The following is a 23,128-nucleotide window of genomic DNA, read 5'->3' as shown; positions in this document are numbered from 1 at the left end:
TGTGTAAACCTCTGCACAGTCTCAGAGGCACTGCCTCTAAAGGACAGCTGTGTGTGAGAGAGGGATCATGCAGACTTCGATTATCTTAAAAAGCACCACGAAAATGATATTAGGTGTTTGTTAGAAGTCTGCACATGCTCAGTGGCACGGTAGGCTTGTGTTGCTGGCTTTTTAAAACCCTCTGCCCATGCTCAGAGGCGGTCTCTATGAGGTTAGAATCCTGGGAACCCTACTAGCCGCCTGCCTGATGGGGCTGCGCGGGCGTGAGCTGGGGCAACCTTCAAAGCAGGGGAGGCTGGTGGCTCGGATTTCAGCGGGGCCGTGAATCCACTCTGGGTCTCAGTCAGAACTCTAAAGGCGCTATCCAAGGTGCTAAACCCAATCCCCAAGATGGGATCAGCAGCTTGGATTACAGTTCTGTCTGGTTCCGACTGAAGCCCGGCGCGGATGCACGGCCCCGCTGAAATTGGAGCCACCAGCCCCCGCTGTTCCAAAGGCGCCTCCCAGCCACGCCCTTGGGTTCCGCCCTCGGCTTGGGCGGGGCGGGGCCTAGCTCCTACGACGACAAACAGTGGGCGGGGACACGATTCTCCGGGCCACCCGTCTAAGCCCCGCCCTCCCGGGGTGGCGGTTTCCTAGGTGATAAACCATCAGCCGCCGCCCCTCCCAGGGCGCCTGCGCGTCACCTGCCCGGCGGGCGTTTCGGGGGAAGCGCCTCTGTGTGACGCTGCGTTTCGCGGTTTCTTCCGCTCCTTCCCCCCCCCCGCCTCGGAGCACGCATGCGCGCGGCGGCGGCAGCAGGGGGCGGGGGGCGTCTACTCACTGCATGGAGGAGCAGGGGGCGGAGCTAGAAGAGCCACCGCCGCGGGCGAGCGGCGCTCACTCGTGTTCCTCCGTCGTCCGCCTGGAGCAGGAGGCCAAGCGCGAGAAGCGGGCGCAGCAGCAGCGCAAGGCCGCCGCCATCATGCCGGGTGAGGAGCGTCATAATTCCCCCGCCCCCTCTCCAAGGGAGGCCGTTGGAGTGACGTCACCCCGGTCGTCGAAGCGGGGGGGGGAGTTCTGTCAGTCACTGCCCCCCCGCCCCCGCGCTAAAAACGGCTCCTCGCTGCCTCCCCGCGCCCCCCCATGCAGCCTTCCCCAACCTAGCGACCCCCCTCTTGGACTATAACTCCCAGCATCCCTGCTTGGGGATGCTGGGAGTTGTAGTCCAACACATTCGGGGGGGGATGTGGCGACCCCCTCTTGGATGGACTACAGCTCCCAGCATCCCCGCTTGGGGATGCTGGGAGTTGTAGACCAACACATTGGGGGGGAATGTGGCGACCCCCTCTTGGATGGACTGCAGGGAACCTGGCGACCCCCTCTTGGATGGACTACAGCTCCCAGCATCCCTGCTTGGGGATGCTGGGAGTTGTAGACCAACGCAGTCGGGGCGGGGGACCAGGTTGGGGAAGGTCTCTTTAACAGCCCCCACTTCATGTGTGTATGTTTGTTTATCCCATTTACAACCTGGCTTTCCTCCAGGGTTCTACCCCTCCCGCCCATTTTTTAATCATAACAACCTTATGTTATTATGTTGTTATTAGTTTATTATTATTATTATTATTATTGTTATTAACCTTAGATAGGTTAGGTCATGAGTGTGTGAGAGAGTGACTGGTTCGAGGTAATGGAGTTGGCATCAGTGCTGCATGGTGGGATACAAGGACCTCGGCTCACACAGTTTCTCCCTCTCCCTGTTTTATTCTGACAACAACCCTTTGAGGTAGGTTAGTTATCGAGAGCGTGTGCGCACACGTGCATGCATAGTTGGTCCAAGGCTGAGTAGGGAAGGTTCCAAGGACCTCAAAGTGCACAGCTTTTTCCTGCAGGTTCTTCTTGCAGCCGTTTTGTCCTCACAGCAACCCTAGGAGGTAGGTTTGGCCGAGAGATGTGGTGATAGGCCCAAGATTCCCCACTGAGCTTCATGACTGAATGGGGATTGAAATCTGGGCCTCCCCTGTCCTGGTCTGACTCTCAAACACTACCCCATAGTGGCTGTTCCTGTTTACTCAGAAGTAAGTCCCACTGAATTCAGTGTTGTTATGCCTGTGTAATTTGTACATGGGATTGCGATTTTACAGAGCATGGCTACTCGGAAGTAGCCCTTACTGTGTCCAGTGGGGCTTTACTCCTGGGTAACTGTGTGGAGGATTGCAGTCTTATACTAATAAACTTGCCCTGAACTGAGAGCTCTGGGTGCACAGTGGCACTTACAAAATAAAAACAAATCAGCAAAGGCCAATTGCTAAAACAGCAGAACAGTGCAAGTTTACCCCTTGTTGCCATGCTGGAACTGAAAGAGGAAAGTTGGGGTGGTGGTGATGGCACTCTGCTGCCAGGGTTCTTTGGTGTTTGGGACGAGCGCCTTCATCCACTAGGCCTTGTGCCCTGTTAACTGGCTTGGGCGGAACAGTGATGAATAAAAAGGTATTATTAACTAACTAAATGCAACTACTTTGCTTTCCCACCTTCTGGAAAACAGCAAGTCTTCTGTGGAAATGGAGTCCCATGCAGTTGGATCTCCCAATTAAAAAATGCTCGCCCACATGTGAATCCATGCTTCATTGTTACATTTTATTTTCAAAGTGTCTAAAGATGCTGGCTGTTGTATAATGATGATTAAAAATGGTAGGACCCTGACTTCAGGCTTACAGTGTAAAAAAGTGATGTTGGAAGAGTATTTTGGAAGAAGAGAAGAAGCAGAAGCAGTTGACATACACTGTCAGGACTATTGTCCAAAAGCCTCATTCTTTGGAAGCAGGGGTAGGCAACCTGGTGCCCTCCAGCTGTTTTGGATTACAACTCCCATCAGCCTGAGCTAGCATAGCCACTGGTAAGGAGTTGTAGTTCAGAAGTCTAATGAGCACTAGGTTGCCTACTCTGCTTTGGAGAGTTAATTTGAGTCTTGTGTTGACAAGAGATGAGCCACCAGATCTATGCCTGCAGATAATTTCACCTATATGTATGTGGTGCTACGCGCATCCATGGAGTATGTGAAGTAAAAAATAAGGGTGAATACATTTCTGTTCATAGTGGGTACACACCTACATCTGCAGTGAGTGGAAAGGGCTTTCGACTCAGATGATACGGCTTGCCCAGGCATTCCTCTTTTAGGATTCAAGCATTTCTTCCTGTTTTGCATTATTTTTATTCAAAGTAGGCATGTGTGTGCATGTGTTGTCTTTCTAACGTTACAAGGGTGTGCCTTGGAAAGATGATTTAAGGGAAACAGTCTTCAAACGGGAGTGGGGAAAGAGAAGACTGTTTTGGTTGGCAGCTCTTATTCCCTTCCTTGGCCAAGGAGAAGCCCACACTGTCCTGTGGCATGCTTAAAGGCCATTGAAGGTAGAATTCCTTGGACAACATAGTGTCTCCTCTGTTTCCAGTCCCACCTGGTTCTACAGACTCCTCCAACCTGGTGCTCCCCAGATGTGTTGGAATACAATTCTCATCATTCCCATCCAAAATGGAGGCACCCAAACCAGAAGAGAAATTCTCAAAAGTGCTAACAATTACAATTTATTGCAGCCCTCAACATATTTCAGAACAGTAGGCTCCTTCTTCAGGGGAAATTTTATATGTTCAAGATGTGAAAACTGATGGGTTTCCCTGACGGTGCACGAAAGATCATGACTATTTCTGTAAGCTGTTTTAGGCAGTTTTCAGAATTTAGATGTATAAGATAGCCCCTGAGGTTGGAGCCTACTGCTCCAAAACACATTGGGCTGCGTTTTTGTTGTTGGTACTTCTAAGAACTAGTTTCTCTTATTGCACTCTTTCTGGTATACATAAAGGTCAGGTATGTGTATTATTTATTAAGATAATGTGTATCCTGCCTTTCAGCTAAAAAATGTAGCTTAATTGTTAGCTTGAGGAGGCTAAGAATAAATTAAGAGAAAACAATTTTTAACAATACAGTATACATTCTGCAGAATCAAGTAGTGAAACTTTTTGCTGGACTCCATCAACTTAAGTTTTGGGTGGGAAGGTTACCTGATGGGATACTGTCTGTGAATTGCACTTTCCTGCATGTAGGAAAGCAACTTTAGATTAGCTTTCTCCCCAGTGTGCTATTTTTCTGTATTCAGGGAAACTTTGTTCATGCAGACCATTCAGACATGTCCATCCCCACCTGCAGCCTGAAGTGATTCAGCTGTATGTATGAACTGGGTTTCTGACATAACTGGATCCTGAGTATCAGTTGCACAGCACCTGGCCTTTCTGAAAAGATGTCAGCCTTCAAGTATGCCGTCAGTGCTCTTAGGGATCAGCTGTGTCTTCTGCAGCTTGCCAAGTGAACACATAGGCCATCTCCTCTGTCTCTTTCTGGTTCCCCAGTGTGAAGATGTGCTGGGCTAAAACATTTTCTGTGAAAGAAAACAAGATCAGACCAAAGTCAGATCAGACCTGATGTTCTGGTCTTAGTCTCTATTTCACTTTGTCATAATTAGCACTTAATACATTTTTAAGCAGCTTTGTTGTTGGTTATGATTATGATTATTAATAATAATACTAAGTGTTTAACTGAATCAGAAACACACACATTAGAAATTTAAAGTGCCTGTTAGTGCAGCTTATACTTTGCATGTAGATGGTCCCATGTTCAGTCCCTAGTATCTCCCAGTGAAAAGGGTCTTGGATCATAGGGCTGGGAGAGATATTGACCTGAGGTCTTGGAGAACTACTCTCAGTTAGTGTGGAAAATACTGGCCATGATTGACCTGTGGTCTGGCTCAGTATAAGGCATCTTCAGATGACATCTTTATATTTATTGGATAAAATATAATGCAAAGCAGTTTAAAGATCTGCCAATGCAGAGATGTTCAGCTGTAGTAGCAAAGGATAAGAATGGCATTTAAAGATTTAATGTGTTACCATTATTTTTGTTATCTGTATGGTAGGGGAAACACACACACGCAGACACAAAGATTATGAATGTAAGGTTCTGCTGGGTGGCTTTGTGTTTCCCGCCCCTCTTTGGGGTTGCTGTATTACTGATGTTTAAATTCCAGAAGCAAGCTTTCATCTCCTCTCTCTCACTGCTAAAGGTAAGAATTGGTGAGCAGACAGGCCTTTAATGGGAGAGATGTTCAGTCATGGCCTTTACCGTCTTCCTTGCTCATGCCTTCATATTGATTTGCAGTACAGGAAAGCAGTGATGATGTGCTGGACCTGGCTGAGTACACAAAGAACCGGTCATGGTGGCGCAAGCTGTTCGGGCCCAGGTCAGGATCCAGTGCGGAGAAGTACAGCGTAGCAACCCAGCTGGCAATTGGAGGTGCCACTGGATGGTGAGGCAGTGCTGCATACAGGTTGTGTTTGTATTGGAGGGGAGGTGGGAGGGCAGGGAAATCAGTCAACCCCAGGGTGTCACAGTCTGTGGGCTTCGAACTTCCATTTTCCTTACTGCAGGCAGAGCTGCCTGTTAAGTGCTTCTGTGCAGTTAGTGTCCCTTCTCCTTCATCCCCCCATTTTGATTTGCAGGTGCACCGGCTTCATCTTCCAGAAGGTTGGGAAACTTGCAGCGACTGCAGTGGGCGGTGGCTTCTTCCTGCTTCAGGTTGGTTATTTGCCTCCCCTGGGCCTGGGAGTGGTTGCCAGCGGAGTGGGGCATCTTGGCTGTCTTACTTCAGCAAGGGGCATGCAGTCATGGCTCATATTCCTCGCACGAGGGACGGCTTAATGGGCTGTTTGGGCAGCATCCACCATGCAACCCCAACCTGGGCCTCTTGCTGACTGCAGCAGGTTGGCTGTGCAGCAGACTCAGTCTGGAACTTTTTTCTTTGTCACACCCTTGCAATGCAGCTCTTGTTAGAGCTTTAATATATTCTTGGCAGTGGCAGCATCAAGTTAGGAATTGCTGCAACTCCAGATTGCTGGATCTCGTGCTATGACATGCTCTTAGGCCATGGGACGCCCTTGTCCTTATAGATTAGGGGTGGGGAACCTGTAGCCATCCAGATGATGATGGCCTCCAGCTCCCATCAGCCCCATCCAGCACAGCCAGTAATCCGTGATGATGGAAGTTGTAGCGCAACAACATATGGAGGGCCACAGGTTCTTCACCCCTGTTAAAGATGGAGGCTCTGGTCCATTTAACAGCCCAGACAGAGGCTTATACATACATGGAGCATACATGGTGAGCGTTGGACTAGGGTGAGGGAGACCAGGGTTCAAATCCACACTGTGCCATGAAGTTTGCTGGGTGACCTTGGATCCATTACACTTTCAGCTAAACCTACCTTACAGAGTTGTTGTAAGGATAAAATGGGGAGGATGGAAAACCATGTATGCTGCCCTAAGCTCCTTGGAAGGAAGGGTTGAATAAAAAGGTAATAAATCAAACAGCTATATGACAGGGTGAAATGCTGTAGGTGAAGTTTTCTCCAGCATGGAGGTGCTTGTGTAGGGTTGGGGGGCGGGCCGGGCCAGGGGGAAATACATCAAATGTTGATACCTGCCTGTCATGAATCTGTTAAAGGCTCAGGGCCCCTGTCAAAAGAGAAGCTACCAAGGCTCTTTGCTTCCCACTTGGCTTGTTAAAGAATTCCTCAATCTTTCCCCTTTTTACATTCTTACGATATAGACTCTGATATGATAGAGGCTCTGTGGTTGCCACTTTAGAAAATATTCAGCATCAACAGCCACGCATAGAATTATAGAATAGTAGGGTTGGAAGGGGCATGATCATCAGTCACAGGCAAAACCAATCTCTAGCTAATCTTATATCAACATAACAGGAACAGTTGCTCTATTTTAAATTCTGCCTGTGTGGACAATGCTGGTATTGGTCATATTCATTTGGTTCAACCTGAAATCCATTCTAGGATTTCTGGTGAGCAACAAATCCCTTCAATCTCTGTTCTTTGTGTGAGATTAGCAATCTTCTTGCTAGGGAGTAGAATGTGTCCTGTACCCATTAAGGCAAGCCATTGAAGTCTACGCCCAGGTTGCTGCTTCCTCCATGACTCCAAATGATGTTATACTTTCACTGCTTTCGCCTAAACTGCACCTGAGGGGTAGCTCTCCTGGGCTGCTGCATGAGCTGCTATGTAGTGATGTGATTGGAGTGGGAGAAGTGAGCAAGCTGCCCAGGAAGACTTGGTTTTAGCTAGACACGTGCAGGGCTTTGCTTCAGGAAACCTTTCCCTCCTCCAGATTGCCAATCACACAGGATACATCAAAATTGACTGGCAGATGGTTGAACGGGATGTGAGCAAAGCCAAGGAGCAGCTGAAGTTTCGCAGTAGCCCCACCACTCAGCTGGCACCAGAGGTGAAGAACAAAGTGGACGAGGTGAGATCACTGGGCTAGCCTGCTACAGACGTGCTGCAGAACCTTGACTGGGAAAAACTGGCTTGGTGACAGCTGTGCCGTAGAGAGGAGGAAACACAAAGCACTGAATGAAGGGGAAGTGGGAGAGAGCAAGCGAGGTAGATCTGGGTTGGCTTGCCAAGTGTCAGGGCCAGCCCTGTATTGAGGCTTGGCGAGTCTCTTGCCTGGGGCGGTGGATTGGGAGAGGTGGTAAAATGAGTACAGTAGTCGCCCACCCACTGCCTGCCCAATTCAGTTCCCACTGCCATCCTACTTTGGCCTCCTCATCTCCCTCTTTAAGATGCTGCTACCAGGAGCAGGTAAACTCAGTTGCTAGGGTGTGTGGGAGGCTGTAAGTGACTGGTGGCAGGGCAGGGGCCATGGGAGGCAGTAGCAGCCTGATTTGGGGGCGGGGGTGGCCTGTGTTTGGTGGCTTGGCTTGGGCCAGGAGTGCCAAGTGTGGCCCTAACAAAATCAATATGGTGGGCTGAAGGGGAGCCACTTCGTCCAGAGAGGAGCCTAGATTTCATCTACAGTTGACAAATTTTTGCCAGATTCCAGAGGGAGCCGTTGCACTCTTGCTAAAGGGTTTGGTCAGGTGCTATAGAGTAGACCTGCACAACCGGTGGCCCACTGAACTGGGACTCATGCGTTGCCTGTCTTCTTGGGATTGCAGAAACAGGGAGATGTTGTTTTGTCAGGCATCAAGGCAGCTGCAGTACATATCTGGTAGGCTGCACTCATCTTGGTGAGTCACAGGTTGTGGAAGTCTGGGAGAGAACTGATGTGGGTGCTTATGTCGTGTGCATGTATTTGGCAGAGCAGAACTACTGAGTACCTGAGGTCAGCCGTTCTAAGCCTCTCCTTTCTCTGCCCAGGTCATCTCCTTTCTGAAGAAGAATGTACTCCTGACCGGAGGTTTTGTTGGAGGGTTCCTGCTCGGCATGGCCTCTTAGGAGCCACCAGGTCCACGTGCTTTGCCCTTCCCTGTGTTGCTGCCATCTCCTGCTCAGTTATCGTTGGTTTCCTTCATTGGCTGACATGCCTGCAGGAATGTCCTCTCTCCTGACCTGTCTTCCTCTTTGTACATGCATCATGGCCTCCAGAAACACTGCCACTAGTTCCTTCTGCTCTTCCCTTTTTTCATTTGATGGGCTGGTGCAGGGTGCAAGTAGGATGAGTCTGAAAGCTGGGCTGCTGCCAGGCTATGTTCTATCCCTGCCCGAGATGTAGGGTTTTTGTAGAATTCCCCCCGGCTTCTTTTCCAGCGGGATGACCTTCACAGAATACTACAGTAGTACGCCCCTCTCTCCTTGTATGCACCTTCTCATTGTGTTTGTATCCCTCCTTGGGTGGCAGGAGTACAGGCCATGCTTCCAACTGAATTGAGCACAGAAGCTCCACAGAGTAGGGCGTGGGTGTGCCAGGGCATGTCCTGAAATAACTGGTGTCTAGAATTGGCTTGTTCTTCCTTGAGCAGGCTGTGTGTACTGCTTCCTAGCAAAGCCAGGGCTAGAGAAATAACAGACCCTTTTGGCCTCTCCTGAGCTGTTATTTATACCTCTTGCTGGAATCACAGAGCTGGAATGATCTGTGGAAACTCTGACTGCCACATGGGATTCTCTGCTGTCATCTCCTGCTGAAGGAGGCCTGAAAACCTTGAAAATCCCACCTCTCCAAGGATTTGTTTTTCTCACACGCGACAGTCACAGCCCTACAGCATTGATGGGTTCGAGCAAAACTTTCGGTGGCAGGATGGCTATGAAATAACTGGCTGGAGTTGGCAAGCTTTTTAGGTGAATGCCAGTCTTGGTCACTACTGTTATTCAATAATGGCAATGGAAGTTGTGTGTTCCGCTCCCGGAGCTTCCACCTTTGTCTTGTATGGAACTGCGGCTCCCTGGGGTGTGTGGAGAGGGAGCTAGGTAGGGTCTGTCGCTCTATGCCAGGTGCTCTGGGTGGGCTTCTCTCTGCAAGAGTTGCATGTTGGGCAGAAGGCTGCAATTTAAACTCAGCCCCGGCACCTGCAGAAGGCTGAAGTTTTGTGTGTGTGTTCTCTTGCAGTCCCTGCTTTCTCCTCTGAGGGGTAACTGTGTTAATCAGTTATAGTGTGCATCTTTAAAGCGAGGAAGTTCTTTTAGCACATTATAAACCAAGCTAGTATGCTATGGCACAAGGTCTCACAGACTAGAGCTCCGAGGTAACCATGGAAGCTTATGCCACAATAAATCTGTTCACTTATAACAGCCTTCCCCCAACCTGGCGCCTTCCAGATGTGTTGGGCTACAACTCCCATCATCCCCATCCAGCCTGGCTGGCTGGCAACAATAGGAGTTGTGATCTGACCCCCCTGGACAGCACCAGGTTGGGGAAGGCTGACGTGGGCGCGTGATGCAGCAGCAGCAGTGCTGAAGCTAAGCAAGTCTGCATCTGGTCAGTGCTTGGATGGGAGATGACCTGGGAATTCTTTGTATGCTGTGTGAGTTCCATGGTGAAAGAAAAGCATGATATAAATGATCTGTTTACCTATCCCTTGCTAAAGCCAAGGGGGTCTTCTCCTTTAGTGTGTCGTCTGAGAAGTCAGCCTGGGCCACCTGCTCAATACTGACTGGCTCATATTCCTTCCCCTTGTCACCCAGAGGAGTCGTCGTGAAGCAAGGCCCAAGAGTTCTGGAATGCTGGTCAGCCTTGCTTATTGCCTCTGCCTAGGGCAAGGACTTCGCTGGCTTTTGTTGTGCGTCCCTAGCCAAAGCGAAGGATGGTGGTGGCTGCCCTTACAGCCTTTCCTTGGCCTTTAGCATCTGCTGCGAAAGAACCTGCTCTACAGTATTTAGCCCCTGATCATGCTGTAGTCCCTGGACATCGGTAAGCTAGAAGGTGAGCCCATGTCGTGCTGCTCAAGTTTGTATGCTGGACCGTTCCTGTGCTGCCTGTCTTGCCCTTGGTTTGTCTAGAATTGTACTGACCGGTCTTACCGTTGGCTACCATCAAGAACTGGGAGATGCCACGTGAACCTGCCGTAGCATATCAGGCTACTGCTCCATCTTCACCTCTTAACTGGCAGTGGCTTTCCATGGTCTTGGATGAGGGCCTTTGCCCGCTGTTCTGCTGCAGAGCCTTTTACGTGGAGATGCCAGGGACTGAATGCGGGACTTCTGTGCACATAGCATGAGCTCTGCTACTGAGGCACGGCCCTTTTCCCGCAAGTGATACTGACAAGGACTTTTAATCCTTGGGGAAAATGGGATTCCTGACTCCTTGCAGCTGTGTCTGCAACAAGACGGGCCTTTCCTTTATGCAGACTTGGGTATGGTAGGAGCAGTGTTTGTAGTGTCTGCCCAATCGGGCTGTGTGCTCAGTCATATGAAGTGGGGAAAGATTTGGAGTTACTAAAATGTCCCTTGGGGAAGAATTCCTGTACACCAGAAATAAGATTCAGAAGCTAATAGGTGTTGTTGCAGAAGCTCCCCTCTGCTAAATTCCCCTCCAAGGAAAATGTCCCATTCCCAAGAGGACATAAACTGTGTGCATGAGCACAGATGTGAACAAGGGTAGACTGTGTTCATTCTTCTCTCCCCCCAAAGCATGGCCAATGGGTAGGGGTGATGGGAGTTGTAATTCAGCACATCTGGAGGGCACCAGATTGGGGAAGGCTGGTCTAAGGAATAAGCAAGTTGCTACCGGGGGGCCTCCTCCTATGCTTCTCAGCTGCTGACAATCCCAGCTCTGTTTTGCTAATCTTAATCCAAAGGACTGTAGCAGGATCTGATTGTATTAATGACAGATGCTTAAAATAGCCACTGTGTTAAGTGGCCACCAGAGGGAGCTGAAATAAGGTTTGGAAACCAGAAAGGGTGTGTGTGTGTGAGACTTCTTGGCAAAAAGTAGGAAATGCTTAAAGATGAGACTTCTTAAAGCAGTTTCAGGGAAGGTATTGAAGTGACAATCGCACATGACTGAGAAATTAAGGCCACTTTTAATTGTAAGTGGGGTGGGATGGGAATTGCAAAGATGAATTCAAAGCCCAGGAGCCGTCTGCACCTCAGCTTAGAGGAAAAGAACGTTTTTACAATTTTTTTTATATTGTATTTAAATGTTTGTGTGAAGTGAGATTTTAAAATAAACATTTTTTGCTGAGTTTCTCGTCAATGTGATGTTTACTCCCATCATCTGCAGTTAAGCCTGGAAGAAGTGAAGCAAACACTGAAAAGAGATGTCACAAAGCAACAGGCAAACCTAGTGATTTAGGCCTGTACATCTTTGCAGTTGCTGACACTGGATTGATTCCAGATTTAGTCATGCTTAGAATAGACCTATTGAAACCAATGGGACTAATGATATGACTAAGTCTGGAAACAAATTTATATCTCTTCCCACTTCAGCTATTGCAATATCCTGCTACAAATCCAGGACAGAGAGAATGCTCCAAATAAATATATTTTATGTTAAAGTTAGCCCAGTCCCTTAGTCCAAGACATATTCCTGAACAGTACACATGAAGCTATTTTATATGGAGTCAGAATTGTTGTCTGTCAAGCCCAGTAGTCTACTTTGACAGGTAATGGCTCTCCAGAGCTTCAGGCAGAGGTCTTTCTTGCCACTAAACAATGTGATTGTTTTAAAGAAAAACCTTCAGTGCCAGGTACTGAACATGGGACCATCTGCAAGCAAAGTAGGCACTCTACTGCTAAGCTATGGCCCCCTCGCCATCTTTCTAACAATGCTGACCATGCACACCTCCTTGGAGGAAAGAATAAAAATACAATAGGTACATATGGGAGAGGGGCAAGTGGTTTGTCTTAGGCCTCTGAGTTCATTCATGAAATCTGAGCTGCGAACAAGGAAGTCCCTCATTCAATCTGTCAGCCACTATGATACAACAGTTCTCTGTAACCTGGAGCTCGCTATAAAATGAGTAGTCATCTGTCCACAGCACAGACTACATGTCTACTTAAAAGGGTGCATATACAAGCTTGCAGCCTAAAAGAGACAAGACAAAGCAGATGTGATCGTTTGTGGCCTGAATATCCTAATAATCACGCAGTTTTGAACACTTGTCCAGATCACTTTTTTTATTATTTGCAGCATGGTGTTTAAAAAGACTTAGCACAGATTCTTCCACTGGCTTTGGTGATACTTGCCTATGATGCACACAGAACATTGCAGTGGTCTTGAAATTACTTCAACACTGACGAGGTACTAGATTGAACACAATAGTAGTAAAGGATACCCAAAATTCCCTGTGATATGTTTTGCAGGGTTGAAACGGGGGAGTGGGGACTGCTACAACCACATTCCAATTCCATTCATTGAAATGGGGCTTTGCTCACATAAGTTACAGAGTGGTGGGATTTTAAAAATACCCCCTTTACCACTCTGGCTTCCCATAAAGTGACTATTGCTTGACAAAGGGGGCGGGGTGTCACACCACACACTATTAACGATCCCTGAATTCAGCTGCTTCCACAACAGCATTCACATAAATCAGTGTTGTGCAATTGGATTTGAGTGCTACTAAATCTACAGTCCAAAGGATAGGTGGTTTTGTCCTGTTTTGCAGACGAGGAAACTGAGGCACACAGGTAACCTAACTATTGCCCAGCTGAAAAGAGAAGCCCCGAGCTCTGAGACTTCAGTTACCAAAATGTTGTTGTACTTCTGCACAGCAAAAGGCAGGAGGACTTCTGAACAGACTGGGAAGTGCTAATGTAGTGGGAGTAGTTTCCACAGCTTAACAATGGACTAATTTATATATCATGTCTAACAGGATTGTCTCAAACTTCCAGGAAAAAAAGGCTGCTTGGATTTCACCTTGCCCTGGAATATTGCTACTCTTGACCATAGATTTAGATGACACTGAATATTAACACACCAAGTTACTCTAGTCCAATCTAATCCACAATAAGGCTACAGCAGTGACACATTTTGATAGAACCGCTAGCAGCTCTACTCTTTAACAGATGGGCTATTGTTTTCTGGAAGAGGAGCTGGCTTGCATCTTGGAGTGCTCTCGAATGCAAGCAGTACAGATGAGGTATAGCGCAGCTACGCAGTTTGCAGGAAAGGCCTGCGCTCCCCCAGAAGTTAACGCTTCCTCAGAGGTGTGGGGTGCAAAACCTGTTGGAAGGCGGTATCTGCTTCTGCTTTTCCTCTGATGCAAACCCTGAACAAGAGACAGATCTGCCCTTGGGATAGCGGGCACAGCATCTTCTCATCTCCTGGAAGATGGCTTCACATTTAGATTCCAAGTAGTTGTTTGCTGGAAGAAGAAGAAAAACCAGCAAATGGAACAAATGGTGAGCAAGCTGCACAGCTGGTGGGTGAATTATGGTTCCTGCATTGTGAGCCACGTTTTACGAATGCAGTCACCTTGGACTGCTCCCCTCACCATGCCTGTCTCTAGCCCTTCCTTATGTTTCATGCTTGCACAAAAGAGAGGACTTTGCTATTCACATCCCTGCCCTACATCACCCCCTTGTGGGATGAGAGAAATGAATCCTCAAATACAAGACCTGATAGTCTCAAGGTGAGAGCAGTCCAGAGGGAAACCCAGTTTTCCCTCTCTTCCTGGACATTTTAGAAGAGCCCTTGACCAAATTCTGGTATAATACTAAAAGGAACATAGGAAGCTGCCTTATACTTAATCAGACCACCGGTCCATTTAGCCCAGTATTGTCGACACTGATTGGCAGCAATGGATCTCCGGGGTTTGAGGCAGGATTCTTCCCCAGCCTTACCTGGATATGCTGGGGATTGAACCTGGGACCTCTTGCACGCAAAGCAGCTGCTGTACCACTGAGCTACAGTGCCATCTCCATTTCTTGTCCATCAGCTACATTAATTTGGAAGAATCCAAAAGCAATGGGAATGCAATACTTTCAGAAGGACCAACTGAAGTGTCACAAGGTAATAAACAAGACTTTAAGTTCCCCAAACTCTTCTTCAGATCAGACATTCACTAAAACAACTGAAAGGGAGAACAGCAGAGGGGACAGGGGGAAGCGTGCAGTTTGTAACAATGGGGCTTCCCCATCTTTCTTCCTCCTGGTCCTTTGTTACTGAGCATCCACCCAGAAGAAGAGTTTGGGAGAATGGAAAAGGTTGCTTGTTAGTTGGTGATATTTCAATTTGTCCTAATAAAATAGGGGCAGGCAACTTATTCTGGGTGAAAGGCCACACTGGTGGTTGCAGAACACTTCAGGGGCCATGTGGATGTGTGGGGCCAGGACACACACACAACACTTGCCTGGAGAGATCACTGGGTGGGGGGGGGATGTTAAACTTTAATGCTCCCCCTGCCCCACCCAGCGATCTCTGCAGGCAAGTAGTGGGGAAACAGAAATCTTAATCATAGTTCATAGCAGACTTCTCCAAACATTGGCCATGCTGACTGGGGAGGGGGTGATGGAAGTTGTAGTCCAGTTGGGGAAGGCTGGTTCACATTCCTTATTGTAATCAGTGACCAGGTTAAAATACACAAAAGTAAGACATTGACCATTTTAAATGAATCAGCCCTAGACAAGTCAAGAGCAAGCATCCTGGGTTCTCAACTTAACTACAACACACATTTTGCAACATTTTCAGTAGCCACAGGAATGATGTCAGCTAAACAGTGAGACACACAGAACATATTATCTCTACTGGGGAGCTTAGATAATAAAAGGCAAAATTAGCTCTCTCTTAATGCCACGATAAAAATTACCATGCAATCATACATGCATCACAGACTCTAAAGCCCCTGAGTCACAGGGACAGTAAGGCTCCAGTGGAAAACACAGTGCTCTTAATCAGGATTGCTGGGTGGTGGGGAGGCTATTAAATATAAGGTATTATGCTACTGTTGCTTTGGAATTATTTTTTAAATAATAGATCAGCATGGCTATCTGCAATTTTTGTCTGCTTCGGGACAGAAAGAGTAAGTCTTTTCACTGACTTTTCCACGTTAGCTCTTCCTTCTAATTATTAAACATGTAACTTCAAGAACTGTTAGGCCTGTATTCCTGATTCCAATGGAAGGTTAATATAAATTTTCACCTTACATTTGAATTAAATGTTATAGCTCTATCTCCTGGTCCTTTGGCAACTCAGAGCAAAGTGTTAGGCAGCTTTTCCCAGCTGGCCGCTCAGAGGACAACAGCATTCCATGCAAACCCAGATAAGGACTTCAGAAGGTTCCCTTACAATTATCCATCTGCAGGGCACTGAAATTGCTACAGTAGGTTCCCGAGGGGGAAGAGTGCTGAAAATTGACAAACGTTATTCTCCACTAGCTTGGAGCGGATGCGGGTGGGCTCTCGGTGCTTGTGAACAAAGGCTAGCTGACAATCTTAAAACTTAGAAGCAAGCCTCATTAAGTTCAGAGACACTTACTTCAAAGTCAGCATGTTTTAAAGACAACGGCATGGGAGGAGGGATGTTCACTCTTGCTATTTCGATGGCAAATACAGAAGATGGCAAAGACAGAATAACGCCTTGCCTTTTATGAGTCGAGGCGGAAAATGATTTGCGGGAAGGGACCATGGCTCAGTGGTAAAGCACATGCTTTTCCTGCAGAAGATCCCCCAGTTCAGTCCCTGGCATCCACTTTTGCTCGAGTCCCTGGGGCACCACTGCCAGTCAGAAATGTAGACAATTACTGGGCTAAGATGGACGAAAAGTCTGACCCTGGAAGAAGGCAGGCTGCACTGTTGTAGACCAGGCGTAGGCCACCTGGCTCCCTCCAGGTGTCTTGACCACAACTCCCATCAGCCCCAGCTGGCCAGCCGATGGTGGGGATGATGGGAGTTGCAGTCCAACATTTGAAGGGCCACACGTTCTCCATCCCTGATCTAGACCCTACTCCAGGGGCTGCCACCTTCAGAGGTTATATGGGTAGCTACTGAAGGGGTGAACCTTTTTCTCTGGTGGTGCCCTAGCTTTGCAATCCCCTCACCAGGAGATTCAACCGATCCCATTGTTATTATCTTTTGAGCCCCAGGCTAAGCCCATCCTATTCACTAACTGCCGTCATTTTTGCTCTGTTTATTTTGCTGCAACACTTAATTTATTCCCGCCAATGGTTGCTCTTCGGATTATTTTGTTTTACTGCCGTTTTGTCTTTATTGACTTTTGCGATTTTAAACATTTTTTTTTTTTAATCAAGTGCCTTGAAGACCTGGAAAGGGGCAAAAGATAGAAATGTGTTTTAACAGTAACTAAAATGAAATGAAGCCAAAAGACGCCAAATGACGCAGCATACCTTGCAAGCATTTCTGGATTTGACAGGCGTGTTTCTGGCAGGGGTCTTTCTGAGCCATGGCTGGGGAACTAAAAGAATAGGAAAAAGATGACCCTGGTAAGAACTGGGGGAGCGAGCTCACAAGGCGGTCTCAACCCCACCTGCAGCCAAAAGAAGCTTCATCCCCCAGATTTCTATTGTCTCAAGGATCCCCTCTACCCCCTGCCACAGACCACTTCTCCTAGCCAGCAAGGGGTGGGGGACTCTCAAATCTATCCACTGTCACAGGTTCAAAGCCACCTGGAAAGATCCCTCTGCCCACCAAAGTGGGCTAGTGTAGCACAGATGCCACCTGCCTCTTGCCTCCCCCAAAGTTTGTCAAGCAGAAGTCAGCACAGAGCCGAGAAACAGCAGGAAGGGCATGCACAGTGAAAAGTCTCTCCTCTTCCTTGGGTTTTCCACTTGGTTCCTACCCTCACCCTCCAAAACCTACCAGTTTTGGAATGACACTTTTAGACTAACACAAGGGCCTCTCTGATGGCTTTCCCTATTTAAAACATCTGTCTTAAACGTCTGTCCGACCCAGGAGAAAGCTAACACGTTTAAGGGGGTTGCATCTGTCGAAGAACAGCAGCTGTTAGTGAGCTTTATTGAGAAGAAAGATTCCTTTGTGAGGAGGCAGCTGTCTGAACAGCGAAACCTTGAAAATTGATTGGGCGGCCTCCCGCAAAGACACTGAAAAAAGGAGATCACCAAGGTAAGCATCGAAGACGCCAGTTGGGGGCCAGGTTCTCCCCTCTGAGTCAGTGCCCTGCACAACACGAATGTAACTTCTGGCGGTGCTGCAACATTAGCAGGCAAACCCAAATTTGCAACATCCTTGGTTGTTAAACAGCACAGCCTTTTCATGAGGCATTTAACTCAATGAGAATATATGAACTGCCTTGCTGGACCAGACCAAGAGCCCATCTTGACCAGCATCCTGTCGCTGGCCCCCCAGTTGCTCCCGGGAAGCTCCACAAAGAGGCCACAGGGGGACAATTGCCATCTCCCGTTGCTGATTCCCAGCATCTGGTCATCACGGCATCCTGACCGACTTTCCGATACGGGAGAGGGAATGCCATTCTGCCTACCTAAATGTCCCCCTGTAATTTCAACAGGCGGCCATGGCGCTCTTCTTTACTGCCTGTCCTAAGCTCTTGGGTGGTGCTGCCGGGGGCTGTTAAGGGAGCTGCCTGCCACACTCCGCCTCAGAGGCAGCTGCATTTGAGTGCTGGGAGTTACCACATAAAAAAAAAACTCAAGACATGGACACAATCCTAGAGTCACAGCTCCTGAAAGACAAAAAAACCAGCGTATTAAAGAATCAGCATGAGTGAAAGTGTGGGAGCAAGGAAGAAATGGGGGTGCAGGACAGAGTCAGGACGCTCACCAGATTTAATCACTTGGCAGGAGTTTTAGGAGCAGCTCCTCCACTCCCATGATCTGCGGAAGACAAAAGAAGCATTCAGTACAGCCGAGGAAATGCCGGATTGTCTGTGCCAGCTTTCGGATGATCCACAGCCAAGCGTGGGATGCAATCCACCTACCATCAAGTGGTGTTCAATGCCCCAGATGCGGGAGTTGCTGTCCCGGTACTGCTGCCCCTCCGAAAGCTGCCACATGTGGGGCAGCTGGGATGCAGGGAGGCGGCTGGGACGCACTGCCTCACCCAGGGGGACCCGAACTCTTCTGATCCGGGCTTTCAGTGTACTTGTCTCCTAGGGAGAAGCACAAGGTAGCCAAAAGAAAAAAAAGGTGGGGGAGAAACATAAAGAGTTGCTAAAAGGCTAAAGCCAAAATACTGAAGTAATCAAAATGAAAGAGTGCTGGGAATATTCTTACTTGCCTCTTCGGATTCCACCAGCCATGTTTTCTGGTTCTCATCACAATAGACGCCTGTCCGTCGCACCCAGAGGCGGACAGGTGGAGCTCGGGCATCAGCACCTTCCTCTCCTTCTGCCATGCCCTGTTATCTTGCTAGGAAGGCCCTCCCTTGGCTCCCATCCTACACATGGCCCACTTTGTCTCTGAACAAAGACACGGAATGAACGGTTAGTCCTGCAAAGAGCCAACACTGAGCATGGGAGATGGGTGGGGTGCAGTTTCCCTGCACTGTAAAAAGCATTTTAAAAAAAGGGGAAGGGAGGAATTTAGGAAATGTAAGACTGCCACAGTAGTCTCAGGAGGTTTTCAAGGTGAAGCTGATCCATTTGAAAGACATGTAGTAGTTTCTGGGGATGAAAGCTGCTACAGAATTATGAGCTTTGGCTTGGCGCATTGGGGCCCTTGTTCAGTAAGACCCTGCCATCATCTACGTTGGCAGCAAACATCTGAGGATTTTCGTTGTGCAGCGGTTGGCAACTAGCCGTCTATGGACTCAATATGGCCTGCAGATGACTTACAGCTTAGCCCACTAACTGGGGCCAACCCCATCCACCAGCTTGCTTTCCTGTCACGTCTTTTGTTTCTCGGTTCTCTTCTTTCAGGCCATCTCCTCACCCCTAATATAATGTGGCCTCCTCCAGGAGGAAGGGGAAAAAAACCAAGAATGGTCTGTTTCTTGCAAAAAATCTGGAAGCAACTTACATATTTCTGCCAGTTCTCTCCTCTGGTGTTGTTTAAAATACTGTTAAGTACTGGAAAAGGTAGAAGCACAAAAGTATAGGAAGGAAAAGAGATAAATGGGCTCGCTCCCCTCCCCTCAAAGTTTACACTATGTTTTTCTCCCCTTCCATTCCCTACTCCAATCAAATTGATGAGCAGTGCTCACTAGCACAGCATGAAGAAGATTATTTAAGCAGGAAAAACCTGTTGTCCTCCTTCCCGGTGTCTCACAACTGAATTGGCAATGTGGTGATCTAATTCCTTTGTGCAAACGTTTAGCTCAGTCCTTTCTAATATTAAAAGGGGGGTCACTGAGAGAACAGGAGGCGAAGGAAACCCACACACGGAAAAGAATAGTGCCCTGCAGATAGAATTCCATCCTTTTGTCATTCTGCTTTCACACAGGCCACAGCAGAAGCTTGGAGGAAGCACAGACATTTAGAACAACTCAGATCAGGAAAAGTATCCTTCATTAAGGTAAGAAGAGGGCAGGGGGGTTACTAGCCTAGGCCCATGGGGCCCTGGCACTGAATCTATTTCTCAGGACTCTGGATTTATTTCACACAGCCCTGAATGTCCATTGGTCCAATGGAAGGTGTGTTTTTTCTCAGCTTAATTGCCATGCAGGGGTCAATTTTCAAGGGGGGGGGGGTTACAGCTAGGAAGGGAAGGGTTAACTCTTTCGTTCCCACATGCTGCAACACACACACCCCATCTTCCCCTGCATGGCAATTCAGTTTAGAAAAAAATGTTTTCCATTGGTTTGGGATGATCTGGATCAGGCTGCAAATTAATTGAGATAATTATTTGAGATATTTTGGATGAGCAATGAGATGATCTGGAGCAATTAATTGGCTGGCTTGGCTCTTGTGAAATTTAAATAAAACCTAGTAATTATTTCTGAATTTGCTTATACAGATATAAATGAGCATATGCAGATTTATGTCCTATAGGCTTGGGCCCTGAATCTTTAACGTGCCTAGAAACATTCCTGGAGGAGGGGCAAGAAAAGGCATGGAAGGAAAGTAAGTTTTATGAAGCAAAACGTATGCGTTTTTCTGAAGTGCAGCAGAAACAACATTCCTTTCCCAGTGAATTAAGCCATGAAGGGCAGAATCCTATGAATGTTTAGACAGAAAAAATCCTACAACTCCCAGGATTCCTTCAGCCAGCCACTGTGGCTGGGCATGCTGAGAATTGTAGGACTTTTTTCTGTCTAAACACGCGTAGGGTTGTGCCCTAAGTGGTGACACTGTAAACTGCTAGAACATCAAGTTCACATGCCATTATGCGTATAAAGATAAGGAAAAGGAAGGGGAGGCTATATGGTTAACTGCTTTGGTGGCAACTCCTGAGAGAAAAAGAGTATGTTGTATCTGCAGTCGGATCACTGCAAAAGAAGCAGGGGTCTGGTGGGTGGGATCAAGATAGGAGGCGTTCTTCAGAAATGGTCTGGCCAGGAGAATTTCTCCAGCATCCTACAGGCCTGCTTGGGATCAAATTGCTAAGCATACCATGGACCGTACAGGGTGCAAAGCACACAGACCAAGAGTGAGCGCACTAACAATGCTACACAATAGGTTTCCAAACAAAAAGGAGCATTCAAATAGTAAATGTCACGCACACTGCCCCCCCACCAAGTTGAAATGCAATTGGGGTGCTCAAACTCCTAATTTCGTTCAGTAGCAAGAGCACCCTTATCCCACCTTGGGTCTACATTTGAGCTTGACTCAGAGGGGAGAACGTTGCCCAGTCTGTTTTGCTTGGGGGGTTTTCTGTCTCTCTCCAAGCTGCACTGGGCCTTCTCAAGAGGTCTTCTATCCACGCATTCAGAATCATAGCATTAAACCTATATCACTGCAACATCATCCCCCACAGATTCTATTAATATCGTCGGCTCTGACGAGAGCAATTTTCTTACAAAAAGAGAATGTGGCTCAAAAGTATGACAGACTTCCTGTTTGGGCACAGCAAAGGAGTTGTGGAGAGCGGGTGCCCAATGTGGTTAGCTGTACCAAAGGCACCACAGTCCTGTGATCTCCGCTGCTGCATCTCCCTCCTACAGGTGTTCGCTATATCTGTAACGTAGGCTGCCACCTCCAGAACTGGAAACACTGGCTCATTTCCCCAGCTTTTCTTCTTAGGAGGCAGGAAACAAAAGTCAACAAATGGACAGCAGCAGAACTGGGGTATGAGACACCGTTACCACAGTGTCACACTGCCCAGACGCTAAAGAAATAATCAGGAAATTACTACCTGACCTGTTATGACCATGATTGGCTTTTGAGTCGCTATCCCAAGTCTTAGCTTTTGACAAATGAAGTTCTCCCCACAACACTACCATTGATCAGGTCCTAAGGGTATCTACCAGCATGCAAAGAGGAGTGTTTTTGACAATACACACACACAATTATTAAAAAAAATAAAAATAGAAGCCCCCGAAGAGATATTTTACAAAAAAAAGAAGCAGGGATGAGATTGGGGACAATGGAAGGGCAGTCAAGAACTCTGAAAGGCACTGAAAATCAACTGTTACAAGAGGGCTTTGTAGCACCTATACAGTGGTTGATTATTAGAACTCAGATCAAAACAATTGCATATTGAAAGGTACAACACAAAAGGAGAGGAAACCCTTGCCCTTTTGCTAGTCCTTCCTGCAAGGCTATCCTAAATCACAAAGTCAACATCCAGCCTGACAAGTGCAAAATGACTGGGCTGATCTCTTTTTGTGTGTGGCCTTGTTCCTAATCCTGACCGAGTGTAAGAAACAGGTGGCAGTTTCTGGCTCAGAGAGATATGGACTCATCCAGCTCCTGAGATTCCTTCAAAATTTTGGAGGTCTTTTTCTGAGCCAGTCTTCCCCAGCCATGTGCCCTTGAGATGCATTGGACTACACCATCATGGCCAATGATCATGCTGCCTGCGGGTAATGTAGTCCAACACATCTAATGGTTTGGGGGAAGCCGAGCAGTCTAAGATCGGGAAGAAGGGTTTGTAGATCCTTGGTGAGGTTAAGCTCACTGAACTTAAAACAAGTTGCAACAGTAATAACAGAAGAAAATTCGGTGCATTGTCAAGGCCAGGACAAAAGCCCAGGACTCTGAAGAAAGGCCCTTCTGGTAACATCCTGGTTGGGTTTCCACTGATAGGGCTCCTAGATCTTAACACATGCACAACAGACAGAAATCCAACAGACAAATCCTTTCCTAGCACTGCTGCTCCCTCCTAGAAGCAATACTTGTTGAGTTTCTGCCTGTCGTACAGCTACTGGTGGTGGAGATAGCCTGCCTGATCCAGCAGCGGCCTAGAGATGGTGTCTTCACCCATGTCCCCCTTTCCAGTTCTCTGTCGTTCTTCAGGTTGCTACTTCCTTATTAGGTTCATCACTCCCTGCCTCCACCCCCTGAATGAAGCTCCGGGCCTTATCAGCTTGTGTCAGGCAGAAGCTCAACAGGTCCAGCCTCTCCTAGCACAGAAAGAGGGGGAGGCTATGCCTGTTGAATTTCTGCCTGCTGGGCAACTGCAAGGGACTGAGATGCGCCTCCCCCAATATCCTCTCCCCCCTCCCCATATCCTGGGGGAGTCGCTATGGCAGCAGACCAGCCCTATCCCCACTGTAGGGGGTGAACAAACAAACCTCGTTTCCACGCAGAGAAAAGACCCACCCTCCTTCTCTCCTTCCCAGCCACTCCCCCCTCGCCTGGGGAAGAACCAACCCACGTCGGGCGGCCAAGAAAGGGCCTCTCCCCACACACACACCCCTCCTCCAGGGGTCTTTTCCCCCTCACCCCACTTGCTGGATACACGCAGGCAGCGCTGCCCAACTCCCCCGCCCCTCCCCCGGGCGGAACCGACCTGGCCCAGCGTCACCAGCGGAACCAAGGAACGCTCTCGTCGGGGCCTGGCCGA

At 48.0% G+C, this 23,128-nt stretch overlaps 3 protein-coding genes and 1 long non-coding RNA gene across 7 annotated transcripts; 2 read left to right on the top strand and 2 right to left on the bottom strand.

The window, feature by feature from the left end:
- The first annotated feature begins 683 nt into the window (after positions 1-683).
- Positions 684-11,496, top strand: FUNDC2 (FUN14 domain containing 2). Of its 2 annotated transcripts, XR_014784833.1 has the most exons (6): positions 711-971; positions 5,186-5,333; positions 5,527-5,602; positions 7,201-7,338; positions 8,235-9,152; positions 9,996-11,492. XR_014784833.1 is itself a non-coding variant. In XM_084813957.1 (5 exons), the coding sequence occupies exons 1-5, from the start codon at positions 827-829 to the stop codon at positions 8,310-8,312; spliced, it is 585 nt and encodes a 194-aa protein (XP_084670083.1). In that variant the 5' UTR covers positions 684-826; the 3' UTR covers positions 8,313-11,496. The 2 variants fall into 2 exon arrangements, 1 of the variants encoding a protein (XP_084670083.1); XM_084813957.1 differs by having other exon boundaries at positions 684-971; positions 8,235-11,496.
- On the bottom strand, positions 3,952-16,678 carry CMC4 (C-X9-C motif containing 4). 2 transcript variants are annotated; one of them, XM_084813959.1, is made up of 3 exons: positions 16,595-16,655; positions 13,474-13,615; positions 3,952-4,409 (listed from the first exon to the last, which is right to left on the bottom strand). In XM_084813959.1, the coding sequence occupies exons 1-3, from the start codon at positions 16,650-16,652 to the stop codon at positions 4,310-4,312; spliced, it is 300 nt and encodes a 99-aa protein (XP_084670085.1). In that variant the 5' UTR covers positions 16,653-16,655; the 3' UTR covers positions 3,952-4,309. The 2 variants fall into 2 exon arrangements, with proteins under 2 accessions (XP_084670085.1, XP_084670086.1); XM_084813960.1 differs by lacking the exon at positions 3,952-4,409 and having other exon boundaries at positions 12,405-13,615; positions 16,595-16,678.
- Positions 16,595-23,099, bottom strand: MTCP1 (mature T cell proliferation 1). 2 transcript variants are annotated; one of them, XR_014784834.1, is made up of 6 exons: positions 23,008-23,099; positions 18,462-18,642; positions 18,163-18,333; positions 18,006-18,058; positions 17,707-17,907; positions 16,595-16,662 (listed from the first exon to the last, which is right to left on the bottom strand). XR_014784834.1 is itself a non-coding variant. In XM_084813958.1 (4 exons), exons 1-3 carry the CDS (start codon positions 18,576-18,578, stop codon positions 18,011-18,013), a joined length of 336 nt encoding a protein of 111 aa, XP_084670084.1. In that variant the 5' UTR covers positions 18,579-18,668; the 3' UTR covers positions 16,629-16,662; positions 18,006-18,010. The 2 variants fall into 2 exon arrangements, 1 of the variants encoding a protein (XP_084670084.1); XM_084813958.1 differs by lacking the exons at positions 17,707-17,907; positions 23,008-23,099 and having other exon boundaries at positions 16,629-16,662; positions 18,462-18,668.
- Positions 19,449-21,222, top strand: LOC146338518 (uncharacterized). Its single transcript, XR_014784835.1, has 2 exons — positions 19,449-19,696; positions 20,173-21,222. It is a non-coding gene; the product is annotated as an uncharacterized LOC146338518 (long non-coding RNA).
- Positions 23,100-23,128: the final 29 nt, after the last annotated feature.

The sequence above is a fragment of the Heloderma suspectum genome, chromosome 9 (genome assembly GCF_057233095.1).
Source record: "Heloderma suspectum isolate Gila_16-S chromosome 9, 16-S_ref, whole genome shotgun sequence".
Taxonomy (NCBI): Eukaryota; Metazoa; Chordata; class Lepidosauria; order Squamata; family Helodermatidae; genus Heloderma; species Heloderma suspectum.
The sequence above is the reverse complement of the archived record's forward strand: the minus strand, read 5'-3'. Positions and strand labels throughout refer to the sequence as shown.

What these genes read in the sequence shown, in the direction of transcription:
- FUNDC2 (XM_084813957.1), top strand. Translation starts at nt 827, where the DNA reads ATGGAGGAGCAGGGGGCGGAGCTAGAAGAGCCACCGCCGCGGGCGAGC. An exon ending in GGCCGCCGCCATCATGCCGG is followed by an intron (nt 972 to 5,185) that starts GTGAGGAGCGTC and finishes ATTGATTTGCAG; the next exon opens with TACAGGAAAGCAGTGATGAT. An exon ending in GTGGCTTCTTCCTGCTTCAG is followed by an intron (nt 5,603 to 7,200) that starts GTTGGTTATTTG and finishes TCCCTCCTCCAG; the next exon opens with ATTGCCAATCACACAGGATA.
- CMC4 (XM_084813959.1), bottom strand. Translation starts at nt 16,652, where the DNA reads ATGGCTCAGAAAGACCCCTGCCAGAAACACGCCTGTCAAATCCAGAAA. An exon ending in AATCCAGAAATGCTTGCAAG is followed by an intron (nt 13,616 to 16,594) that starts GTATGCTGCGTC and finishes TTCTTCTTCCAG; the next exon opens with CAAACAACTACTTGGAATCT. An exon ending in CAGATACCGCCTTCCAACAG is followed by an intron (nt 4,410 to 13,473) that starts GTTTTGCACCCC and finishes TTTCTTTCACAG; the next exon opens with AAAATGTTTTAGCCCAGCAC.
- MTCP1 (XM_084813958.1), bottom strand. Translation starts at nt 18,578, where the DNA reads ATGGCAGAAGGAGAGGAAGGTGCTGATGCCCGAGCTCCACCTGTCCGC. An exon ending in GGCTGGTGGAATCCGAAGAG is followed by an intron (nt 18,334 to 18,461) that starts GCAAGTAAGAAT and finishes GCTTCTCCCTAG; the next exon opens with GAGACAAGTACACTGAAAGC. An exon ending in GCATTGAACACCACTTGATG is followed by an intron (nt 18,059 to 18,162) that starts GTAGGTGGATTG and finishes TGTCTTCCGCAG; the next exon opens with ATCATGGGAGTGGAGGAGCT.